The 18805-nt window shown below is 41.8% G+C and overlaps 2 protein-coding genes across 7 annotated transcripts in view; one reads left to right on the top strand and one right to left on the bottom strand.

The window, feature by feature from the left end:
- The window catches only part of LOC135336785 (collagen alpha-1(I) chain-like), a 30813-nt gene extending 15050 nt beyond the window's left edge, over positions 1–15763 (bottom strand). Inside the window, exons 1-29 of one of the 4 annotated variants that reach the window (XM_064532643.1) lie at positions 15622–15763; positions 12960–13053; positions 7647–7743; positions 6867–7131; positions 6314–6545; positions 6198–6254; positions 5953–6033; positions 5707–5763; positions 5547–5609; positions 5270–5323; positions 5089–5151; positions 4839–4910; positions 4599–4670; positions 4420–4482; positions 4196–4267; positions 3896–3994; positions 3436–3516; positions 3298–3360; positions 3044–3115; positions 2517–2597; positions 2266–2328; positions 2046–2117; positions 1882–1953; positions 1745–1816; positions 1423–1494; positions 1285–1356; positions 687–758; positions 245–307; positions 111–182 (exon numbers count right to left, since the gene is read on the bottom strand). In XM_064532643.1, coding sequence (XP_064388713.1) covers positions 111–182; positions 245–307; positions 687–758; positions 1285–1356; positions 1423–1494; positions 1745–1816; positions 1882–1953; positions 2046–2117; positions 2266–2328; positions 2517–2597; positions 3044–3115; positions 3298–3360; positions 3436–3516; positions 3896–3994; positions 4196–4267; positions 4420–4482; positions 4599–4670; positions 4839–4910; positions 5089–5151; positions 5270–5323; positions 5547–5609; positions 5707–5763; positions 5953–6033; positions 6198–6254; positions 6314–6545; positions 6867–7131; positions 7647–7731 — 2262 coding nt within the window. In that variant the 5' untranslated portion in view covers positions 7732–7743; positions 12960–13053; positions 15622–15763. Of the gene's footprint in view, positions 1–110; positions 183–244; positions 308–686; positions 759–1284; positions 1357–1422; positions 1495–1744; positions 1817–1881; positions 1954–2045; positions 2118–2265; positions 2329–2516; positions 2598–3043; positions 3116–3297; positions 3361–3435; positions 3517–3895; positions 3995–4195; positions 4268–4419; positions 4483–4598; positions 4671–4838; positions 4911–5088; positions 5152–5269; positions 5324–5546; positions 5610–5706; positions 5764–5952; positions 6034–6197; positions 6255–6313; positions 6546–6866; positions 7132–7646; positions 7744–8421; positions 8607–8717; positions 9118–12959; positions 13054–15621 lie in introns of those variants that run through there. The other 3 variants (XM_064532642.1, XM_064532641.1, XM_064532640.1) reach the window with 3 other exon arrangements.
- On the top strand, positions 9598–17876 carry LOC135336790 (uncharacterized). 3 transcript variants are annotated; one of them, XR_010394938.1, is made up of 9 exons: positions 9598–9786; positions 11373–11471; positions 12313–12411; positions 12606–12704; positions 13005–13094; positions 13229–13290; positions 13356–13417; positions 13496–13987; positions 15615–15754. XR_010394938.1 is itself a non-coding variant. In XM_064532652.1 (8 exons), exons 1-8 carry the CDS (start codon positions 13939–13941, stop codon positions 17754–17756), a joined length of 1254 nt encoding a protein of 417 aa, XP_064388722.1. In that variant the 5' UTR covers positions 13784–13938; the 3' UTR covers positions 17757–17876. The 3 variants fall into 3 exon arrangements, 2 of the variants coding, with proteins under 2 accessions (XP_064388722.1, XP_064388721.1); XM_064532652.1 differs by lacking the exons at positions 9598–9786; positions 11373–11471; positions 12313–12411; ... (2 more) ...; positions 13229–13290; positions 13356–13417 and adding exons at positions 14103–14215; positions 15955–16167; positions 16478–16587; ... (1 more) ...; positions 16920–17030; positions 17467–17876 and having other exon boundaries at positions 13784–13987; positions 15615–15779; XM_064532651.1 differs by lacking the exons at positions 9598–9786; positions 11373–11471; positions 12313–12411; ... (2 more) ...; positions 13229–13290; positions 13356–13417 and adding exons at positions 14103–14215; positions 15955–16167; positions 16478–16587; positions 16648–17030; positions 17467–17876 and having other exon boundaries at positions 13784–13987; positions 15615–15779.
- The last annotated feature ends 929 nt before the right edge of the window (positions 17877–18805 follow it).

Below are 18805 nucleotides of genomic sequence, written 5' to 3'. Positions count from 1 at the left end.
TCCCGTAATCATCAGTAACATGCACAGCAAGTAGTTGTATGTATATGCATGTACATTCGCCTTAACATTTGAATTCGAATGTATATGTAGAATGACACTAACATACGTACCTCAGGTCCTGCTTCTCCCGGGTCTCCTGACACTCCTTGCTCCCCCCTTTCACCTGGAGCGCCTGGCTCTCCCTACAACCATGGCAACATTCCCTGAAATATAGCTATAGGAATCCAATAAACGGTTAACTCACTGTCAGTCCTGGAACACCTTTCCGTCCAGTTCCTCCCTTCTCACCCGGCACTCCAGCTATACCCTATTGGAAAAAACAAGAACATGTATCCTGTGAATCTCATTGAAAGTACAAGGAATGAATTGTTAGCAACATGCATGCATGCGAATGCTGACAGTGAATCATGCGAATGCTGACAGTGAATCATGCAAATGCTGACAGTGAATAGCAGGAGTTTTGAGTCTTAACACATTTTAATAAATTCTGCTCGTTGATTATGTGTAAAATTTTTTGCGATTTACTCTCATTCGCAGAAATAGCAGAAATTAATACCCTCGAAAACATGTCACCTTAAAGTACTAACTATTGGGGAATACAGTAAAGTAGTGGTATAACTTTTAGCATGCATTTCAGAGGCCTTTTGATAGTGTTCAATGAGTATTACAGTCTGCCATGTGCTCACCATCTTCCCCGGTCGTCCAGACATCCCAGGCACTCCAGGGTCACCATTGGTTCCAGGAGGACCAGCAATACCCTGTGCAGTACAGGAAATTATTCGACATACAAAATGAATAAATGCATGCTAAGTATAGGATATACCACACCTAAGAGGAAGATATGGAGTGCATATCCTCCGAGTAGGTGTGGCATATCTGACTTATACCACAGCACTATAAAAGGACCTCCCCCTAGCAACAATTCAATCTACGATGCAGACTGCAAAAAAGAACAAGACTATGCCAGATTTTGCAGCCATCAAAGAGATAGTTGAGCAACATGTCGACTCCTACAGATGCTCAAGAGCTTCCTTGGTCCAAGGGTTGACCATTCGACGTCCCTTACTGGAGTTGCAAGCTTTTCTTGGATAAAATGTATCTGAACCACGCCCATGGACCCATGGAAGCTTAGCCATCTTGTTGTGTATTTCTAACGTCGCTTTGAGTGTTAGTACCGCCAAGCATGGCTCTTTTCTCTTTGCTTACTTTCTTAAATAACACAAAACATTCATAGAGCTGTGTACATGAGCGGAACAAACAATCATTAAATACCAATTTACTCACCGTCAATCCTGGCAATCCTTTTGACCCTGGTGTTCCAGGTACTCCAGGCTCTCCTTGAGTTCCAGGCAATCCCTGCATGGATGGTAATGCGATAGAACAAGTGAGACTATAAAGCAGTACAACAATCGAGCCACTTACATCGTCACCAGGAGATCCTTTGCGACCGGACTCACCAGGTGGACCCATAGGTCCAACAGGCCCGGGAAGTCCCTATACATTGGTATGATGAGAGGAAAATATTGTGTGAAACACGTACAACATGCAGGCTCATGTAACTAGTAGTATTGTGCATACATCATTTATATATCCATGAACGTACATGTGTTGTGCGTAATTCCCTACATAAATGTATGAACAGAAATGTCATGCTTGTATAGTTATACACAGGATTTGAGTGCTTAGAAAAAAACACAAGATCAGAATATTTAAATGCAGTATTATATATCCACTAACAACACACCGTCTTTCCAGGTCGACCAGTGGATCCAGGAAACCCGTCAGCTCCAGGTAGACCAGGAAGACCGTTTTGTCCCTGGTGATGGAATATACAGTATATATGACACTGAGATTTATAAATGCAGTATTATATATACTCACGTCTAATCCAGGAAATCCCTTCCTACCAGGTGGGCCTTTTATACCTTGTGGTCCAGGTAAACCAGGTAATCCCTACATTTTGATTCATAATTATTCCAAATTACATACGTAGCACACACAACGAGTAATCAGTTACAACTTTAGGTAAGTTTAAAGTACTACACCTTTATTCCAGGTTCTCCATTACTTCCAGGAATTCCCTTACGGCCGGGACGTCCTAACTGGCCTGGCGGACCCTGCACGGTTCGTTAAGTGGGTAGACATGTGACAACAGTGCTCATTGCGATGCTTGAACAATATTATATGTAAGAAACCTATGTATATTGAGTACAGTTAGCACAGTTACCGGGCTACTGATTATGAAAGGCATTTAACGTAACTCACATTAGCTCCAGGGGTGCCATTGACACCGGGTAGTCCCATCAAACCAGGAAGTCCTATCTCACCCTATATACATATACATGTACGTATACCAAAGAAGAATCATAAAAGGTACGTAACTTACAACAACGAGTCAGCAAGTGCAACAATAACTGGTTCAGATCAAAATAAATAATTATTATTGGCCTTGCGTACGACTTAAAATGCAATTTACGTACGATTATCGCCATGCTTATCATTGTATCTACATGTACCTGTCTTCCATCTGTTCCGTTTCTTCCTGGTGATCCATCCCTACCTGGCAATCCCAGTGGACCAACGGGCCCCGGATCACCCTGCACAGAGCACATAATTATACATCGGGTCAGAAAACTGATGTTTCATACAGTGTGCATGAAAACACAGCGTCTGTTAAGGCTGTAGTAGTACTGTACTAAGAAGCTTAATCTTAAAATTCCTGCACTAGCTACGGCTACATGTACTATGTATACCGGGTAATTTTCAGGGGGGGCAAAACATTCGTGGTTGAGCAATATTAAGTCACTTTGTGGATTGGTTGCTGCATGCGGTTGAGCAATATTAAGTCACTTTGTGGATTGGTTGCTGCATGCATGCTTAAAAGTAGGCAAGGTTGCTTCATTCGTGGGTAAAAGGTAAAATATTTAGGGTCAGAGCTTCAACCACGAAAACCACAAATACTTTTGTCCCACAAAAATTAGATATTGAGAGACGAAAGCAAATATCATCAAAGGGAGATGGTCAATTGTATCACAATACTCACTGGACCTCCTTTCCGTCCCGGAGTGCCAGGATCACCATTAGTTCCTGGGGGACCCTGGGGACCATCCACACCCTATAGAAGTACGTACATGTATATAATGAGACATTAATCTTAATCATAAAATTAACACCCTACAGTGCATGGAAACTGTACAAATCCATACAAAGCAATTGCCCAGAGTAAAGCTTGAATATGAGCGTACCAGCATGCTTTCTTCATCTGAACCATGCCGCATTAGTATAACTATTGATTACCGGGTTTCCGGGAAATCCTTTCATTCCAGCTTCTCCATTCTCTCCAGGTGAGCCAGGCAGACCCTATTCGAAGAATTGTATGTATAATTATGTAGTGTTGAAGAGAGGCCATTATTATTATTATCTATTACTACGTACATCTCTTCCAGGTATTCCCTTCCTCCCGGGCGGTCCCATTGGACCAGTGTCTCCGGGACTACCAGGTCCACCAGCTGTACCCTGCATCATAAGCAAATACAATGTGTAAGGGATGGAAGATACTTCATCGTTGGTTGTTGCTGCAACTGTTGGTCACATCTCCCCGATACATGAATACGTCATGTATCACTTTGTACATAAGCCATGCTGTTCCCTTTTAATTGAGCTGAGATAATACCAGTTGTACATGTACCAAGCAATAAAGTGGTCCATACACTGTACATTATACTGAGCACCACACAGGGAAACCAATCTGTTCATTTGGGACCTTGTGTGCCTGGCTATTAAGTATGTCATAGTTAATTTTAAGCGTTTGTATAATCATTACAGAATAAAATATGCTTGAACAGTGTAGGAGTGTGCTGTAATAATTAAGACAGCTACACAATTAATTAAGTACCTCATCTCCAGGCAGTCCTTTGCGTCCCGGCTCACCAATTCCTCCCGGTGGTCCAGGATTACCGTCAGTACCGTTGTTACCAGGGGAACCAGGCTCTCCCTAGATTTTTATAAAATTGTATGATTTGAGTTTGAGTAAAAAAAAAACAACCCAATAATTAAAAAAGGATGTAGTGTAATAATGTGTGTACTGTCATGTAGATAAGTTCATAGATCCATGTTTTGGTAACTAAAGTGCGAAGTGCAAGTAATGGAAAGTCAGCTACAAGTATCATACATGTGCATGTATGTAGGTCCCCACCTGTGGTCCAATGGGTCCTAGTGATCCAGGTGACCCAGGCAGGCCTTTCCTGCCTGAGGGGCCCTCTGGGCCCTACAATGGAAGTGCATATCCTCAATTTTAGCATACATTTTGTACATCTTGAAAAGTTCATCAATACACTGTACGTACATGTACGTCTAATGTTAATTACAAATACTTTGGTGGCAAAATTAATTGTTAGTTAAAGGTAAGATGTGCCATACTTGTGGTCCGATTGCTCCGGGCTCTCCAGGATCACCAGGGGAACCAGGAATACCATCCCCACCCTGTGTTGTCAATACAGATACATTAAACTCACAAAATTATTAATAATGAATAAAAAGTGATTGTAGAGTCACAATATAAATGACGTGCTGTGTTATTTCATAGCAGCTCCAGTTACCATTTTCCCAGGAGTTCCAGATCTCCCAGGGGGGCCTATTGATCCAGGCTCACCAGGAGGTCCATCAGTGCCCTGTGAGGTGATAACAAATAGTAACCAACAATTGAAGTCAGCTGTTCTCTGCCCAATCATAAGCATACATATATAACCATTCTCTAGCAGCTCTTGTAAATACTGATGGAATATATAATGTGCACATAGAGACACAAAACACAATTCCAGTACATCCCCTGTGCTCACATTAGTGCCAGGGAGTCCCAGGTCTCCAGGAGCACCAGCTGTACCAGGCTCACCAGGAGGGCCTGTATCACCCTGTAAAGGAGTGGGGAGGAGTGCTGTAACGTAACTTACAGGTTGAGGACTTTCAAAAGTTATCAAGTACTCGGCACACACATAATTACTTTAACCATAATAATACTTATTCGGATCCTACTCTAAAAATGTCCCACTTTAAGCATGATAATGTACTGTTACAAGTAGGTACACGTACGTTTATTCCAGGAAGTCCCTTTCTTCCAGGCTCTCCCACTGTTCCATTCATACCGGGGTTACCCTGTGTTGATGAGATTTAGAAACAAATGAAGTGGTGGGCACGAACAAACATCTTGTAAGTACGTACACATTAGCTAACAGACAAAATTATAATAATTATGTATTAGTAAGAAACTCACAGTGTCTCCTTTGTCTCCAGGATCTCCCGGAAGTCCTTTCCTGCCGGAGGGTCCCTGCAATACTCACATTAATTAGCTCCACCCCACGCCAATCAGAAATAATGGCTAGGGCAGTTCATTTGAAAAAGTAGGCCTACATATAGGACCTGGTGCTATTAGTATAAATGTACAATAATTATATCATATAATCATGCCACTTATTACAACTTTAAGTGCTACCAATGGAACATCTAGGCAGACTCCACAAATCAATTAAGAAGTACCAAATCGAACTTACAATAACTCCAGGAGTACCGTTCAGTCCGGGGACGCCAGGCAGGCCAGGCAATCCAGGAGGTCCCTACAAACAGACAAAACATCAAGTTAGTGGACTGCTAACTCAAACACTTGAGGACTCAGAACACGACACTCTATTGAATATCCTACACTGTACTCACCACTACAGTGACGTTATCTCCGGGAGGGCCAGGTTGACCAGTCTCACCAGAAGAGCCCTGTATAGAAAACATATCAGTTACAGCTACGTAGTAGAGATCTCACATAATTAGATGGGCACAGTATCATCTCTACTAGAAGACACACACTATCCGATCTATAATTATAATAATTATACCGTCTGTATCACCACAATTTCTACAGGCACTGTATACAATATCCACAGTGAACTTTATGACAATACTCACATCAAGTCCGGGTACTCCTTTGCTGCCTCTGTTGCCAATTGATCCAGGTGGTCCGGGAGGTCCAGATGGACCAGGTGGGAGCTAAGAGTAAAGAGGTGACACAGAAAGTTTATTGCTGTTTTTAAGTTTCACTATTATAATTGAGACATTAGTAATTGAGACTTATAAATACAATATCCCAAAAAACATTAATCCCCATGATGTAAAGTTTTTAGCTTGTTACAATGGAGCTGATTGCAACCTACCACACTACATCCAGATACAGCGACATAGGGACTGTTGGAAACACGCAACTGGTTCACCTGCAGTCATTAACAGCAATGACATCATCTCACCCAATTAGATAATTAAATCAACATACAGAGACAGGCTGATTGAATATGGTAACTGTTTGTCCATTGACGTCCAAACTAGAGAGCTCCTCTGGAATAGTGATCTTGTCCAGTACCTCACAGTTTACTAGCACTGTTAGTCTCTGCCCGTCCAGTCGCAGACCAATGGAGCGATAGCCGGGTGAATCAGGGATGACCACACCCACTGGCTCCACCATCCCTGGCAAACGAATGACAAGATTCTGCACTGACAGCCCAAACCTGAGTGGGCGCAAAGCAAACATGAATTTTGCAATTGATAAGCAATTGTGTATGTGTGTCTGGCATAATTATCAACGCTCATTCGGAATAATTATGAGGAAGTGACAACTAAAGTAGAATTTAATCAACAAACTGAATGGTCATAATGGAGTAATATTATTTATAATGGGACATTTAATGTTAAGATGACAGTCTGGTATCGTTCTGAATGAGGTGAATTTCAACCAAATCTGTCACAGCTATCAAATACCATACATACAGCTAGGACATATACTTATACCACCAATCAAACTCTCCAATACTAATATTATTGCTACTTACCTCACAACAGTGCTCAAAGAGACGTCGAGTTGATCACCGATCGAGATCACTGACCCAGAGTAGCCGGATGCCTCAAGCACAGTGAAGAGAGAGAGTGAGCTCTGTGAGTCTCCACCCAGTATCTGCCATCGAGTGCTGTCAGTAGCGGCTGAGAGAGGTCTGGTTAGAGAGAAAGAGTCCATGACTCCACTGGGGCCGGGGGAGAGGGAGGCTCCGTCTTCAGACAGACTGCCATCACGTAGCCCCGCTTCAGCAAGCAAGTCAACTACGAGGGGAGGGGAGGGAGTGATAGGCTTCAGCAAAATTATTGTGGATGAGAAACAAGGATTTACGTTTGTAAGGATCGACGTCATTAATTTTACTCATAATTATTATAAAAATTCCGTACGCACCCAACCAGTTACTATAGTAACAGCAGAGTATGTTATCTTCTTGAAGCACAAGCAAACACATACAGGTAATCTCTTTCAACCTCTATGATGAGAATGCTTAGAAGCCAATCAACAAGCACCCACTTCACAGCCAACGATATTTTATTACACCGCCATATGCTCCGTGGTCAGTTATGATTCATCACAAAAACATAATCTATCATAGTAAGCCATGCTTGTATCACTTATAACAGGCCAATTGATACATGTACACGTACATTACCTTTATACGTGCATAGAACATCAAGTTTTGTCGTGAATGGAAGGGTGCATGCATGGTCGAGTTACTTAGACAGAAATTGACTGAACATTGGACTTATATATACCTCATACGTTTCTTTTTACTTACTGGTGACTGGAATGCTTGCGATTGCTGGACACAAACTTGAAGCCATAATGGCCATCATGAGCAGGGATTCCCTCACTCCTGGCATTGTGCACAGTCACTGCATAAATGAAACAAGTCTTTGTTATAGCGACAACTGACACAGAAGACGATCGACTGTTCACTGTTTTTCTACTAACTGTTTTTCTACTAACGTACTGCAATAATAATTAGAATGCATATACATGCAACACTGCATACATGCAGGTACTGCACATGCACCAGTACATTGACGCTCATCATCAGCTAGGCTTCTGTGTGCATTCTCAACTAACAATAACTCTTACAGTGCAACCACATGCAAGAACACACAGAGTTAATCTCAGCTGGGAACATCTGCCCCACACTGTGCAAAGACCTCCTAATGTTACCACCTCAAACACCTCACCACTGGATTAAAGTGGCACCCCAACCCACTGCTGTATACATAAAAATGTATTTAAGCCATTATGTCATGCATTGCATACTGCACAATTTTTTACATTATACTAGGTTAACTAAAATTAATAACAACGTCATGCTGCATCCAATTTTAATTTCTAAGGATATCATTATGGTGCGTGCACAATGTTAACAATTTATGACATTGCAGCAAGTTATGGCACTGCTTTTTACTTCATAGTAACATGTTGCATAAATAGTGAGAAGCACCTAGATACAAACAGCTTCTCTCTATGCTTGATTTCAGCTCAGTATTAACATAAACTGTAAACAGTGACAATTACAACAGTTCTCATACCTCAAGTTGATAGCAATTCTGCAAACAAAGCAGTTCTGCAAACAAGACACTCTAACAAGACACTCTTAACTTTAACTTTAGCTCTGTATATCATACAACACAAGAAACAGCATCCAGCTTGCTGGAGCTTTAGCAGGCAACAACTGGTGGTCAATATACTTGACCACACTACTTCAACTGTACTATACTGCATGTAAAGCAACTAATGCGTGGGTGTTGAACGCTGGTCATTGCTCTCGTGACCACCAACACACTTAGACTAGAGTATGTGGAGGATCTAGTACACAACAGCTTACCATTGCTTGCGTCTTGTCTTCTGGGAGAAACACTGTGTCCTCGATGTACGTCCATGTCTAAGTCAGCATCCATTGGGAAGAAACAGTTTACCTGGATTGATCTTTTTAACAGGCTCTCCTCTCTATTCCACGTGGGTTTGCGATTTATGGCTTCTTCTGCGCATGCCCCTAAGGAGAACAATGTTGGTGATCACAAGAAGTGGATGTCTGAAGCCCTGAAGATGGCAGAGTTTGCCTTGAGACACAAGGAAGTTCCAGTTGGCTGCGTGATAGTTTATGAAGGAGCTATAATTGCAAAAGGCTGCAATGAGGTGAATGCTACACGAAATTCCACCCGACATGCTGAAATGATTGCTATCGACCAACTGCTAGAATACAGCTCAAAATTGAAACTTTTATCGTCCGACATATGCAAAGATGTAACTTTATATGTTACTGTCGAACCTTGTATCATGTGTGCCTATGCTTTGAGAATTGCCAGAATCTCTCGAATTGTGTTTGGATGTTCAAATGAACGGTTTGGTGGATGCGGTTCAGTGCTCAATGTTTATGACAACAAAACATTGCAGAAAGGCAGCTCCACTATTCATGAAGGTGTTCTTAAAGATGATGCAATAACTCTTCTGCATAAATTTTATGAAGGAGAAAATCCGAACACCAATTTATAATTTGCATGTAGATCTAGTATATAGATAACAGCCTGTTCCTAGCATACTTTTCAGGGCCTATAATTATATAATTATACAGTGCACAAAATACATCAGATATCAGGCCATGCATTATAGCCTCGATTCAAAGCGGACTTGAGTCGAGGCTAGCCATGCAGCAGTGTTAGAAATACAAGAGATCATCAGTGATGGGGGCGGGCCACGCCCATCTAGACTAGAGAATTTCTTTTTAATCCTACCATGTTCTAGATTCTATATCTAGTACATGGTAGGATTAAAAAGATATTCTCTCTGGATTGGTAATCTCTGCAATGGGCATACATAGGGCTGCCAGAGTTGGTAACTTGAGTGCTGTACAGGATGCCATTAGGAAGGGAGAGGATATCAACAGTGTGGATGAGGTAAAACGTTATTTAAGTGAAACACTGCATGTAGATCTACTGATAATAATTGTGGTGACTAGACTCGCTGACCAGTCTCACATCCGCAAGTGAAGGGACTGCCTATCAACGAGTTTTCTTCGTTACCCAATGCCAAGCGGTCAGGCTGATCAGATTCACTTTTTGTAGCTAGGTTACTGGTAGGTAGATATTAAATGGTTGTCATATTAAAAATTTTTGGGTTTTCTGGTAAGGCCAGGCAAAGTAGTAGTAGTTTCTCATCGCATGGTTTTTGTAAATTGATGAGGCCATGAGGTCACATTACCTCTTCGTTAGAGGAGGTCCAACATCTGTCATGCGTGCACAAATCACTACAAGTTCAGTGCATTTGGCCTGGACATTATCACGTTGCTAGTAGTTAGCTCTGCACTAGAACGCTAGCTATTGGTAGCTGCAAGAGTGAGAAGAGTGAACTTTTGGCATCGATCCTCGTTTTTAACAACAATCATGGTTGATCATTACCCACTCTTTGAGTTTACATGCAGCAAAACAAAAAAAGTTTCATAAAGTGTGTATAGTAGCTTTATGTTATGTAGCTTTGGCATCTCCACCGAAGCATCAGAACCCGCAGCAGGGGCGGATCCAGGGATATGGAATAGGGGGCTCACCCCCCCTTCCTCCTAAGAATTATTAGTGATCTATCAGCTACTTAGCTAGCTAGCTATTAACTCACTCACTGCATGCACTGGATCATGATGTAGCTACCACACCCAGTTTAATACTGAGCGTGACTGAGAATTCTTGATGATGAGTCATGTGGGAAACACAAAAATAGATCCAGACTCTCTCCTCAGAACTAAAATAGCTACACTGTAGAGCATTGAAAAACAGTTGACCCTTTTTTTTTAGAAAAATACTTTGTGATTCCCCCCCATCAAAATTCCTCGATCCGCTCCTCGTATATCGGTAACAGTGCGAAAGCAATGTCATGTGACCACATATTTTGTTGTAGTTGTGCCGGCTGGAGCTAGCCTCCTTCACAGGCCTGCTACTGACTGTTTGCGCACGCGCTATATTTTCCCGTAAAATAAACTTCGATGTTTGCCCCTGAATGAATACATGTATACAGACAAAGAATACACGTACATAGAACTTTAATTATAGCTAGCTAGCTAACTAGAGACAGAGCTGTAGGTTTATTTTCTACATGTAGGCTTTCACCAAGGTTAGTATAGATGGGCGTGGCCTGTCCATATAGGCTATAGTGTCAGCTTTCACTCCGTTCAGATGATTGTCATCGACACTGTTGCAGGTTTAGCATAGCAGGCTAAGGGTAGCTATCAGAGTGCTATCAGATGGACTCAATCAAAATCTGTTCGTTGTAACGTCATTGTCATATACGTTGTTATCCTGCCTTAGCCGGTATCTGTCTATTGGTTAGCGCGTGCACAAGCAGTGAATACCAGGCCCATCTACAGCTCGGATAGTGACGTTGAATCTATTGCAGTAGAATAATTTCGTAGTTTTAATTTTCGTATTATACGAAAATAACAGTATATGTCTCTTCACCAGACTAACCGGCAATGTTTATGCTCTCACTCTCGTAGGGTGGATATACTCCACTCTGGTGGGCAGCCTGTGGAGGCCACACTGACTGTGCCAGAGAGCTGCTCTCATCTGGAGCCACCGTGGACCTGGCTAACAAGGTGAGACAATCAATATGAAATGTTATTTTTAGCTGCTGACGAAAAAAGACCACTGCTCGAAAGCAGTTTTAGTAAAGCAACATACATGTAGTGCTCTACGTCTATTACAGTACGTGCCCCAAACATGTATGTTTGATGGTAATAATCAATCCTGAGTCTCATTTCATAGTGCTTTCGGTTTGCATGCCCAAGAGGTTGTAGTGACTGATTTAACACAAACAACCCAAATGGTTGAGAAGAGTCACTCTGTTAAACATGGCCTTGAATTGTTATGCCTCGTTGCACATGCGCAAGCGAGGTATACATGCAGTAGTGTATCTGTCTGTGTGTCTGTATAATACTGCTACAGCTGCTCAAGGATCAATAAAGTGTAAGTAAGAGTTTCTATAGACTTCTGGTTTTCTTCGATTTTAATTAGTGGATTTGCTTTGTTCTCGAGTTATGCCTAGTTTTGCTTACTTGGAATGTCATTGCAGCCTTTTCAGAAGAGTGCATAGAAAAACTTCTCCATGGAGTGTTGCTACTCTACTGCACCGCTGCAAGACTCTACTGCACAGCCATTAATTTTAGACTTGGGACTTTTGGCGTCCTTTTTAGCAACAATCATGGTCAATCATTTGCCACTTTTTGAGTTTCCCTGTAATTCTGCCTGTTGCAAATTGTTCATCATGATAATTATCATGTGTGTATTACGCAGCAATATAATAGCTTTGGCACATCCACCGAGGCATCATGTCCAACAGTTTCAATAGAATTAAAATATGTATGATGAACATTTTTATGTACATGTACGCGTTGTCAACACGTTGTGTTTGTTGATGAACCCTCTTTTTTTCTTCAGTATGGGGGCATTCCATTGTCTATGGCAGCAAGGAAAGGTCATCATCATGTCGTCCGAGAGCTACTCTCATCAGGAGCCGCAGTGGATCTGGCTGACAAGGTGAGTATCTGATACTTAATTATAGGCAGAATGTTCATGATCACATTATTTTAGTGATGGTTGTGCCCCAAAGTATTAATGTTTATCATATACATGTACCCATCACTCTTGGATGTGGTTCGAAATTTAGGGCATATACAGATTGAAAAGTACTGTACATTCATATTGTGTTATCACTGCCTCCAATCTTATAGTATGGAGTCACTCCACTCATGGACGCAGCCTACGGGGGATATTTAGATACTGTAAAGGAGCTACTCTCATCAGGGGCTTCAGTTCACTGCACAAATAAAGTGAGCACATGCACGAGTACTCGCTTATAATTACGTTCAATTTTACATGTACTGTACACCTGTACTTGCTTATTATTACGTTCATTTTACATGTACTGTACACCTGTACCTCGTACAGTAGTTAACGACTGACCATGCAGATCGAGCTCTCATTTGTACCTTAACAAAACTAATTTCAGTTCTTAGTGTGCAAGTACCGTTGCCAGTATCTATTTGTCAGCTAAGTACATATACATAACTATTAGACCACTTTACCTCTTGCAATGTACATCTCATCACTTTATACGATCATCATCACAGAACGGAGAGACTGCTCTAATGATGGCCAAGAGATCAGGTTATTCGAATCCTGGAACAATTAAGTTGCTTATGGGAACTACTGAATCACAGGTGAGCTCATAATATCAATAGTGCGTACACTGATCATGGGCGTTCACTTTTATAAATATTGAAGTGTATTGTGTACGTGTATGCAGTCAGTCATTTGCCGATTGCGTAACAATCACACACACATGCATACTCAGTCACCTCCGAAGTCTGTTTGGGTCCTCCCCCAAAACTGGGCTGTTGTCACTGACACAGAAACGTTAGTGACTATTGCACAGTTGAGTCACTGGCTTACATGTATGAATGTGAGTCATTTTTAATTAGGAAGAAGCCAGTCTACCAGAACAAGACAAGAACAGAAGATATACGCTCCACACCACCTGGATGTAAGTGTACTGTGTGTTTCTGCTGTACCCACCACATATGCATGGTGCTTTGCATGTGTTTACGTATTTTCTGTATAGATCCCCTCCACCAAACTTCCGCACACCCTGATGTCACTTTCTATGACAAGCCTCAGGAGAAGGAGTTCACCTCCAGTGGTGGATATGCCGACTTTGACAATGGAGTTGAAGTAACTGTTCCAGCTAATGCTGTTCCAGCAGGGACCTCTGTGGGCATTAAAGTCCAACCCAGCCTTGCCCCCAATGATGTGTTTGTGATGCCTAAAGACATTCAGTCTGCAAGTCCATCCTACTTGATCTCTGGTGAAGGTCTAAACGGAGAGGTGACCCTGAGCATAGAGCATCATGTATGAGTGTCCACCCAACAAGAAGCTGATGATCTCCTGTTTCTCCAAGCTGACTCGTCTCCCAAGAGATCTGGTTCAAAGAGTATCTATGAATGGCAGAAGGTACCAGAGGGCAGGTCTGAGTTTACTCCAGGAGGGAACAAGGGGACATTAACGATGGTCACACGATTGAAAAAGTTTTTCAAAATTGGCCAGAAAAAGAGAGGTTATAATTATTTTGACTGTTCGTGTTTTGCATATACATTATACACAGCCCAAACATACCACAGTTGACACGCACACACAATTCGAATAGCTGCTAATCTCTAATACGTATGCAGGCGTGAGTAACAGTAACCTCTACACTGTCAGAGTTTACCGGTCTCCTCTACACACAACTGGGGACAGAATGGCTCTTGTCATTGTCAGCTTCTTCCATCGACTTTTTTTTGATGTGCGTACACTTTAATATACATTCTTACAGTGTAATTGTGTGCTTTTGCATAGTTATGCCTCGGTGCGCATGCGCAAGCGAGGTATACGGTAGTGTGTTTGTGTGTGTCACTGTGTGTGCGTGCGTGCGTGTTTGCATGTGTGGACTGCTACAGCTGCTCAAGGATCAATCAAGTGCAAGTAAGAGTTTCTATAGGCTTCTAGTCATGTTTACCTGGAATTCGTGGATTTTCAAAATAATGCTTCGTTCTTGAGTTATGCCTAGTTTTACTTACTTGGAATGCCATTGCAGCCTTTTCAGAAGAGTGCGTAGCGAAACTTGTCCATGGAGTGCTGCTAGATCTACTCTACTTAGTAGTTAGCTCTGCACTAGAACGCTAGCTATTGGTAGCTGCAACAGTGAGAAGAGAGCTGCGCATGCAAGGCTCTACTGACACGATGCAGCCATTAATCTTAGGCTTGAACTTTTGGCATCGATCGTTTTTAACAACAATCATGGTCTATCATTACCCACTCTTTGTGGTCTGGATTTTGCCCAGAGGAGGAATGCCAGGGTCAATAAGGTCACGTTTAATGAAAGATTAAACATTCTTGTTCTGGGTTCTTGACCTTTGCTGCACATAGCAGCTAGCGCTTCTTGTTGTTTAGTAGCCTCCTTCACAAGGCCTCAACAAGGTGCGGCCTGGCATCGAGGCTAGTTGTTTATTTGCTTGCTTAGAAAGCTTACTATACCTTAGATCTATCTAGTGCCGCAAGCCGGTACATCAAAATTTATATCCTAGCCACAGAAAGCATATCTTGTGGTTTTGAAGAATGCAATAAAAGGTCAAAGGTTGCAATTAAATCCTGATCTCGCTGATTCGTCTGGGGCGCGATAGCTCAACCGATTCCTCTTGTGATTATAAAGAGGATCAAGCTATTGGTGGTGTATAAACTCAGGGGCGCAAGGGTAAACTCAGTTTTACATGTAAAACATAGGGCCACGTGGTGATGACCTTTTGACCCTGGCATTCCTCCTCTGGATTCTGCCTGCATGCAGCAAAACTAATCAATGCAAAAATAATTATAATGTGTGTATAAACGCTATTACCGTATAGCGGGTAATTTTCGTGGGGTAAAAAATTCGTCTATCTCGAAAACGGTGATTTCGTGAGTAAACATTTCATTGCCTGCACAGCATTTATACGTTCCGGTAAAGCCACGCCTACGTTAAAATTTCCAGCTTGCCCACGAAAATAACGAATTTTTTACCCCACGAAAATTACCCGCTATGCGGTAGTAGCTTTATGTTATGTAGCTTTGGCACCTCCACCGAGGCATCAGCACCCGCGGTGCTTTCATTTATTTAGTACCCTGAAAAGAATAATTTATTTAGTGACAGTCACTCTTGTTTCCCACAGTTCTTACAGAAGTTTGAGGCTGACGTCCTTCCCCAAGAATATCCACTCTTGTCAACTAGCCCTGCTCACCGGACCATCAAACAACCTCTCTGCTTTGTCAAAGTTGATGCAGTACTGGAACTTGTTTGTGACCCAACCTGGAGGAGTGTGCCTGACCAGAAAATGGTGAGTGCTTTGAATATAGTTATGGTAAGCAATTTAGTAAAAACCCTTGCTAAGAATGTTTAAGGGGATTTGGTGAGTGCTTTGAGTAATTAATTGAATCAAGCAGTTGACTACAAAATCATATCATGCATATCTTCGTTTTTCTCATGCATATATACTTCACCAATTTTTGCAGATCTCCCGAGATGAAGTGGACCTACCAGTGATTGGTCAGTTCTTGCCAGAGGAGCTTCACTGCTACCCACCCAGGATAGTGTGTCGGTTCTTCCCTGAGCAAGGAGCTGTCTCCACCACATGCACTCTCTCACTGCATGGCTTTGACAAACCAGTCAGTGTGGATATGGCACTCCTCACTCCTCAGAGATCAGTGGACACTAGACAACTGAAGGTTTGCTCTATTAAAGACAGGGTATTAATGTTAGATGCATGCACTGTAATAATTATGTTACTTACTTGATCTACCGTATAGCGGGTAATTTCGTTGGTGCAAATTTTCGCCCATTTCAATATTACGTATTTGTACAGCAGTGACGTTGAACCTATTGCGATAGAATAATTTCGTAGTTTTAATTTTCGTATGATGCTCTCCAATACGAAATCTACGAACATTTCCACCATACAAAAAATAACCTTCTATACGGTATGTTGTACATGTATGTGTACAATCTCATTCACTTACAATGCATGTGTGATTGTAGGAAGCTACTGAAGGACTGAGGAGAACAGTTAGTGAGATGACCACCTCACAGATTGGATGTACTGTGGAGAGTGTACTGTTACTGGTGGTGAAAATGACAACAGCACTTCAGTGAGATGCCCACTATTTTAAATGGTCGCACAGTAGAATTTACGATATCTCCCACCTCAGGTCATCTTCTTTGAGTGAGCTGGCAGCCCACACTGACTCCATACTGGCAGAGATAGCGTCTGTCGTTGTAGTAACCAGGAGGGCTGTCAATGAGTGCTCAATACAGAGCATCAGTGAGAACATTGCAGCCAGTCTCTCTAAGATGGAGACTTTATCTCACCAGCTTTGTCTAGTGGCCAAGGTCAAACTCAAACACTGTCAAAGTGAGAAGCTACTAAACGCGCGTCTCCACAATATCGAGTGTTTGAGCTTCCTCTTATTCAATGTTACAGACCAGTCAGAGGAGACAGCTGCTCTTGTTGACCTGGTTGAGAATGGAGCAAATCTGTTGAGAAGTGTGGACTCTCTACTCAAGGACATTCATACACTCAGTGGATTCAGTGGTGAGTGTAAATTAATAGTCGGAGTCATGGTGATGCTGTGTATTTAGTACCGTATTAATCGCACTTTATTTTCGAGGCACTAAAATTTTGAATATTGCTCAAGATTTTATTTCGTAGAGAGGTCTTGGTTTCGAGGTTAGTCCGCAAAATGTTATTGCCTCGAAACTAAAGCGCTGTATGGTATTAATATGTATACACGTACCTTATATTACGTGTATGTGCGTATCTTTATAATTCTTCAATACCATATTCTATAATTATACTGTTGGGTATGGTGTACTGTAAGCCATGTACCTGGTCTGTTAGCCTGTTTGTATATTCTGTACGTTCAGTATTTGTACACAATACCATATAGTGCTTTCCTTATACAGTGTGTTTCATACCTGGTGCTCCAATGTGGGGGTGTACCATGCTGTAAACACACTTTCTCCTGCAGGTAACGCTGGGTACAATGTGCTAGTGAGGTGCAGTGAGAAGATAGTCGAGTCACTCTCCCAAGAGCCCAAAGCCGTAGCTGTTCGTTTGCTATCAGTCGGACTCATCACTGAGCGTGTGTTGCAAGAGACTAACCAACTGAACGAGATCAATGCTGACAAAGCCAACAGATTGTTCACTGCCCTGCTGGGTGTGGTCAAACACCACCCCCACAAGTACCATGAGTTTGTCTCCACTCTCAAACTCAACCCACTGCACACTGATTTGATCAGAGAATTAGATAGTAAGTAGTCAACAACATGCCGTGTACGTGCATGTGTACTCTTGATTTACATGACATTGAAATTTGCTACTGTTGTGTTTTTACCGATCGCTGTGTCCTTACATATATTACACATTGAGTATTTTGAACTAGGTAGATCTACGTGCATCGATCATTTTGTTTGCTGTGTGCAACAGTGACCGCTTGCATGCTATAATCCGGTAGTCCTAGTCACAGGGCTCCTCTTTAATTTACCATCAATTCCTCTCTTTTAACCTTGCAATTGAGATCTAAAGGGGTGTCTCTATATTACAAGACTCTGGATTGCATTTAACCTCCATGAAATCTGTGCTTTTGAGAGAGTAGTCTTAATTATTTTGTCAACAATAGTACCGGTACCAGTGGTGGAAGTTCTACTGTGCATGCATGGAGGAGCCTTTTTGCTTTTTAGGATGATGAGATATAAAGTGAAGATATAATTATATTGATTTGCGTAATTAGCCTTGTGGACTGCACTTTCAAATGGAACGCAGTTGTGGTTAAGTGTAATTTAAAAGTTGTACAAAGTTGATAAATCGACGCATGTAGTACAACAGCGTAAATTTTCACCTGTGTTTTTGGTACGCCCCCTCACTCAACTGTGTATGGGTGTTCTTAATTAAGGGGGGATTCGAAGGGGCCCTGGTTTTAAGTTGATGAGTGCTAACAATTATACGTTTTACTTGTAGCAATGGTAATTTCATAAAAGTTGAGCAGTATAAAACATTAGCATTAACATTTAACAAGCCTAGGCCAAATATTTGGTCAGTATTTAATGGATAAATTCGACCTAGCCTGTTCTTGAGGATCAATCGTTTTAATCATGTAGGCAACGTATATAATTATCTATTTCTGGAGCTGGGATACTTGAATAAGCTGCATTCATGGCCCGTGAGGGTAGAAATTGTTACAAACTATAGTGAGTGTGTGGTTTTACTTGGAAAACACCCTAGTTAACCACCCATTTTTTAGGGCAAACCTATCACGAGATATTCTCTGGTGGCATTTCAGTTTCTACTGAGATTACTCAGTGTCCATA

Source organism: Halichondria panicea, chromosome 6 (genome assembly GCF_963675165.1).
Source record: "Halichondria panicea chromosome 6, odHalPani1.1, whole genome shotgun sequence".
Taxonomy (NCBI): domain Eukaryota; kingdom Metazoa; phylum Porifera; class Demospongiae; order Suberitida; family Halichondriidae; genus Halichondria; species Halichondria panicea.
Note: the sequence above shows the minus strand (reverse complement) of the source record. Positions and strands in the feature narration are given on the sequence as shown.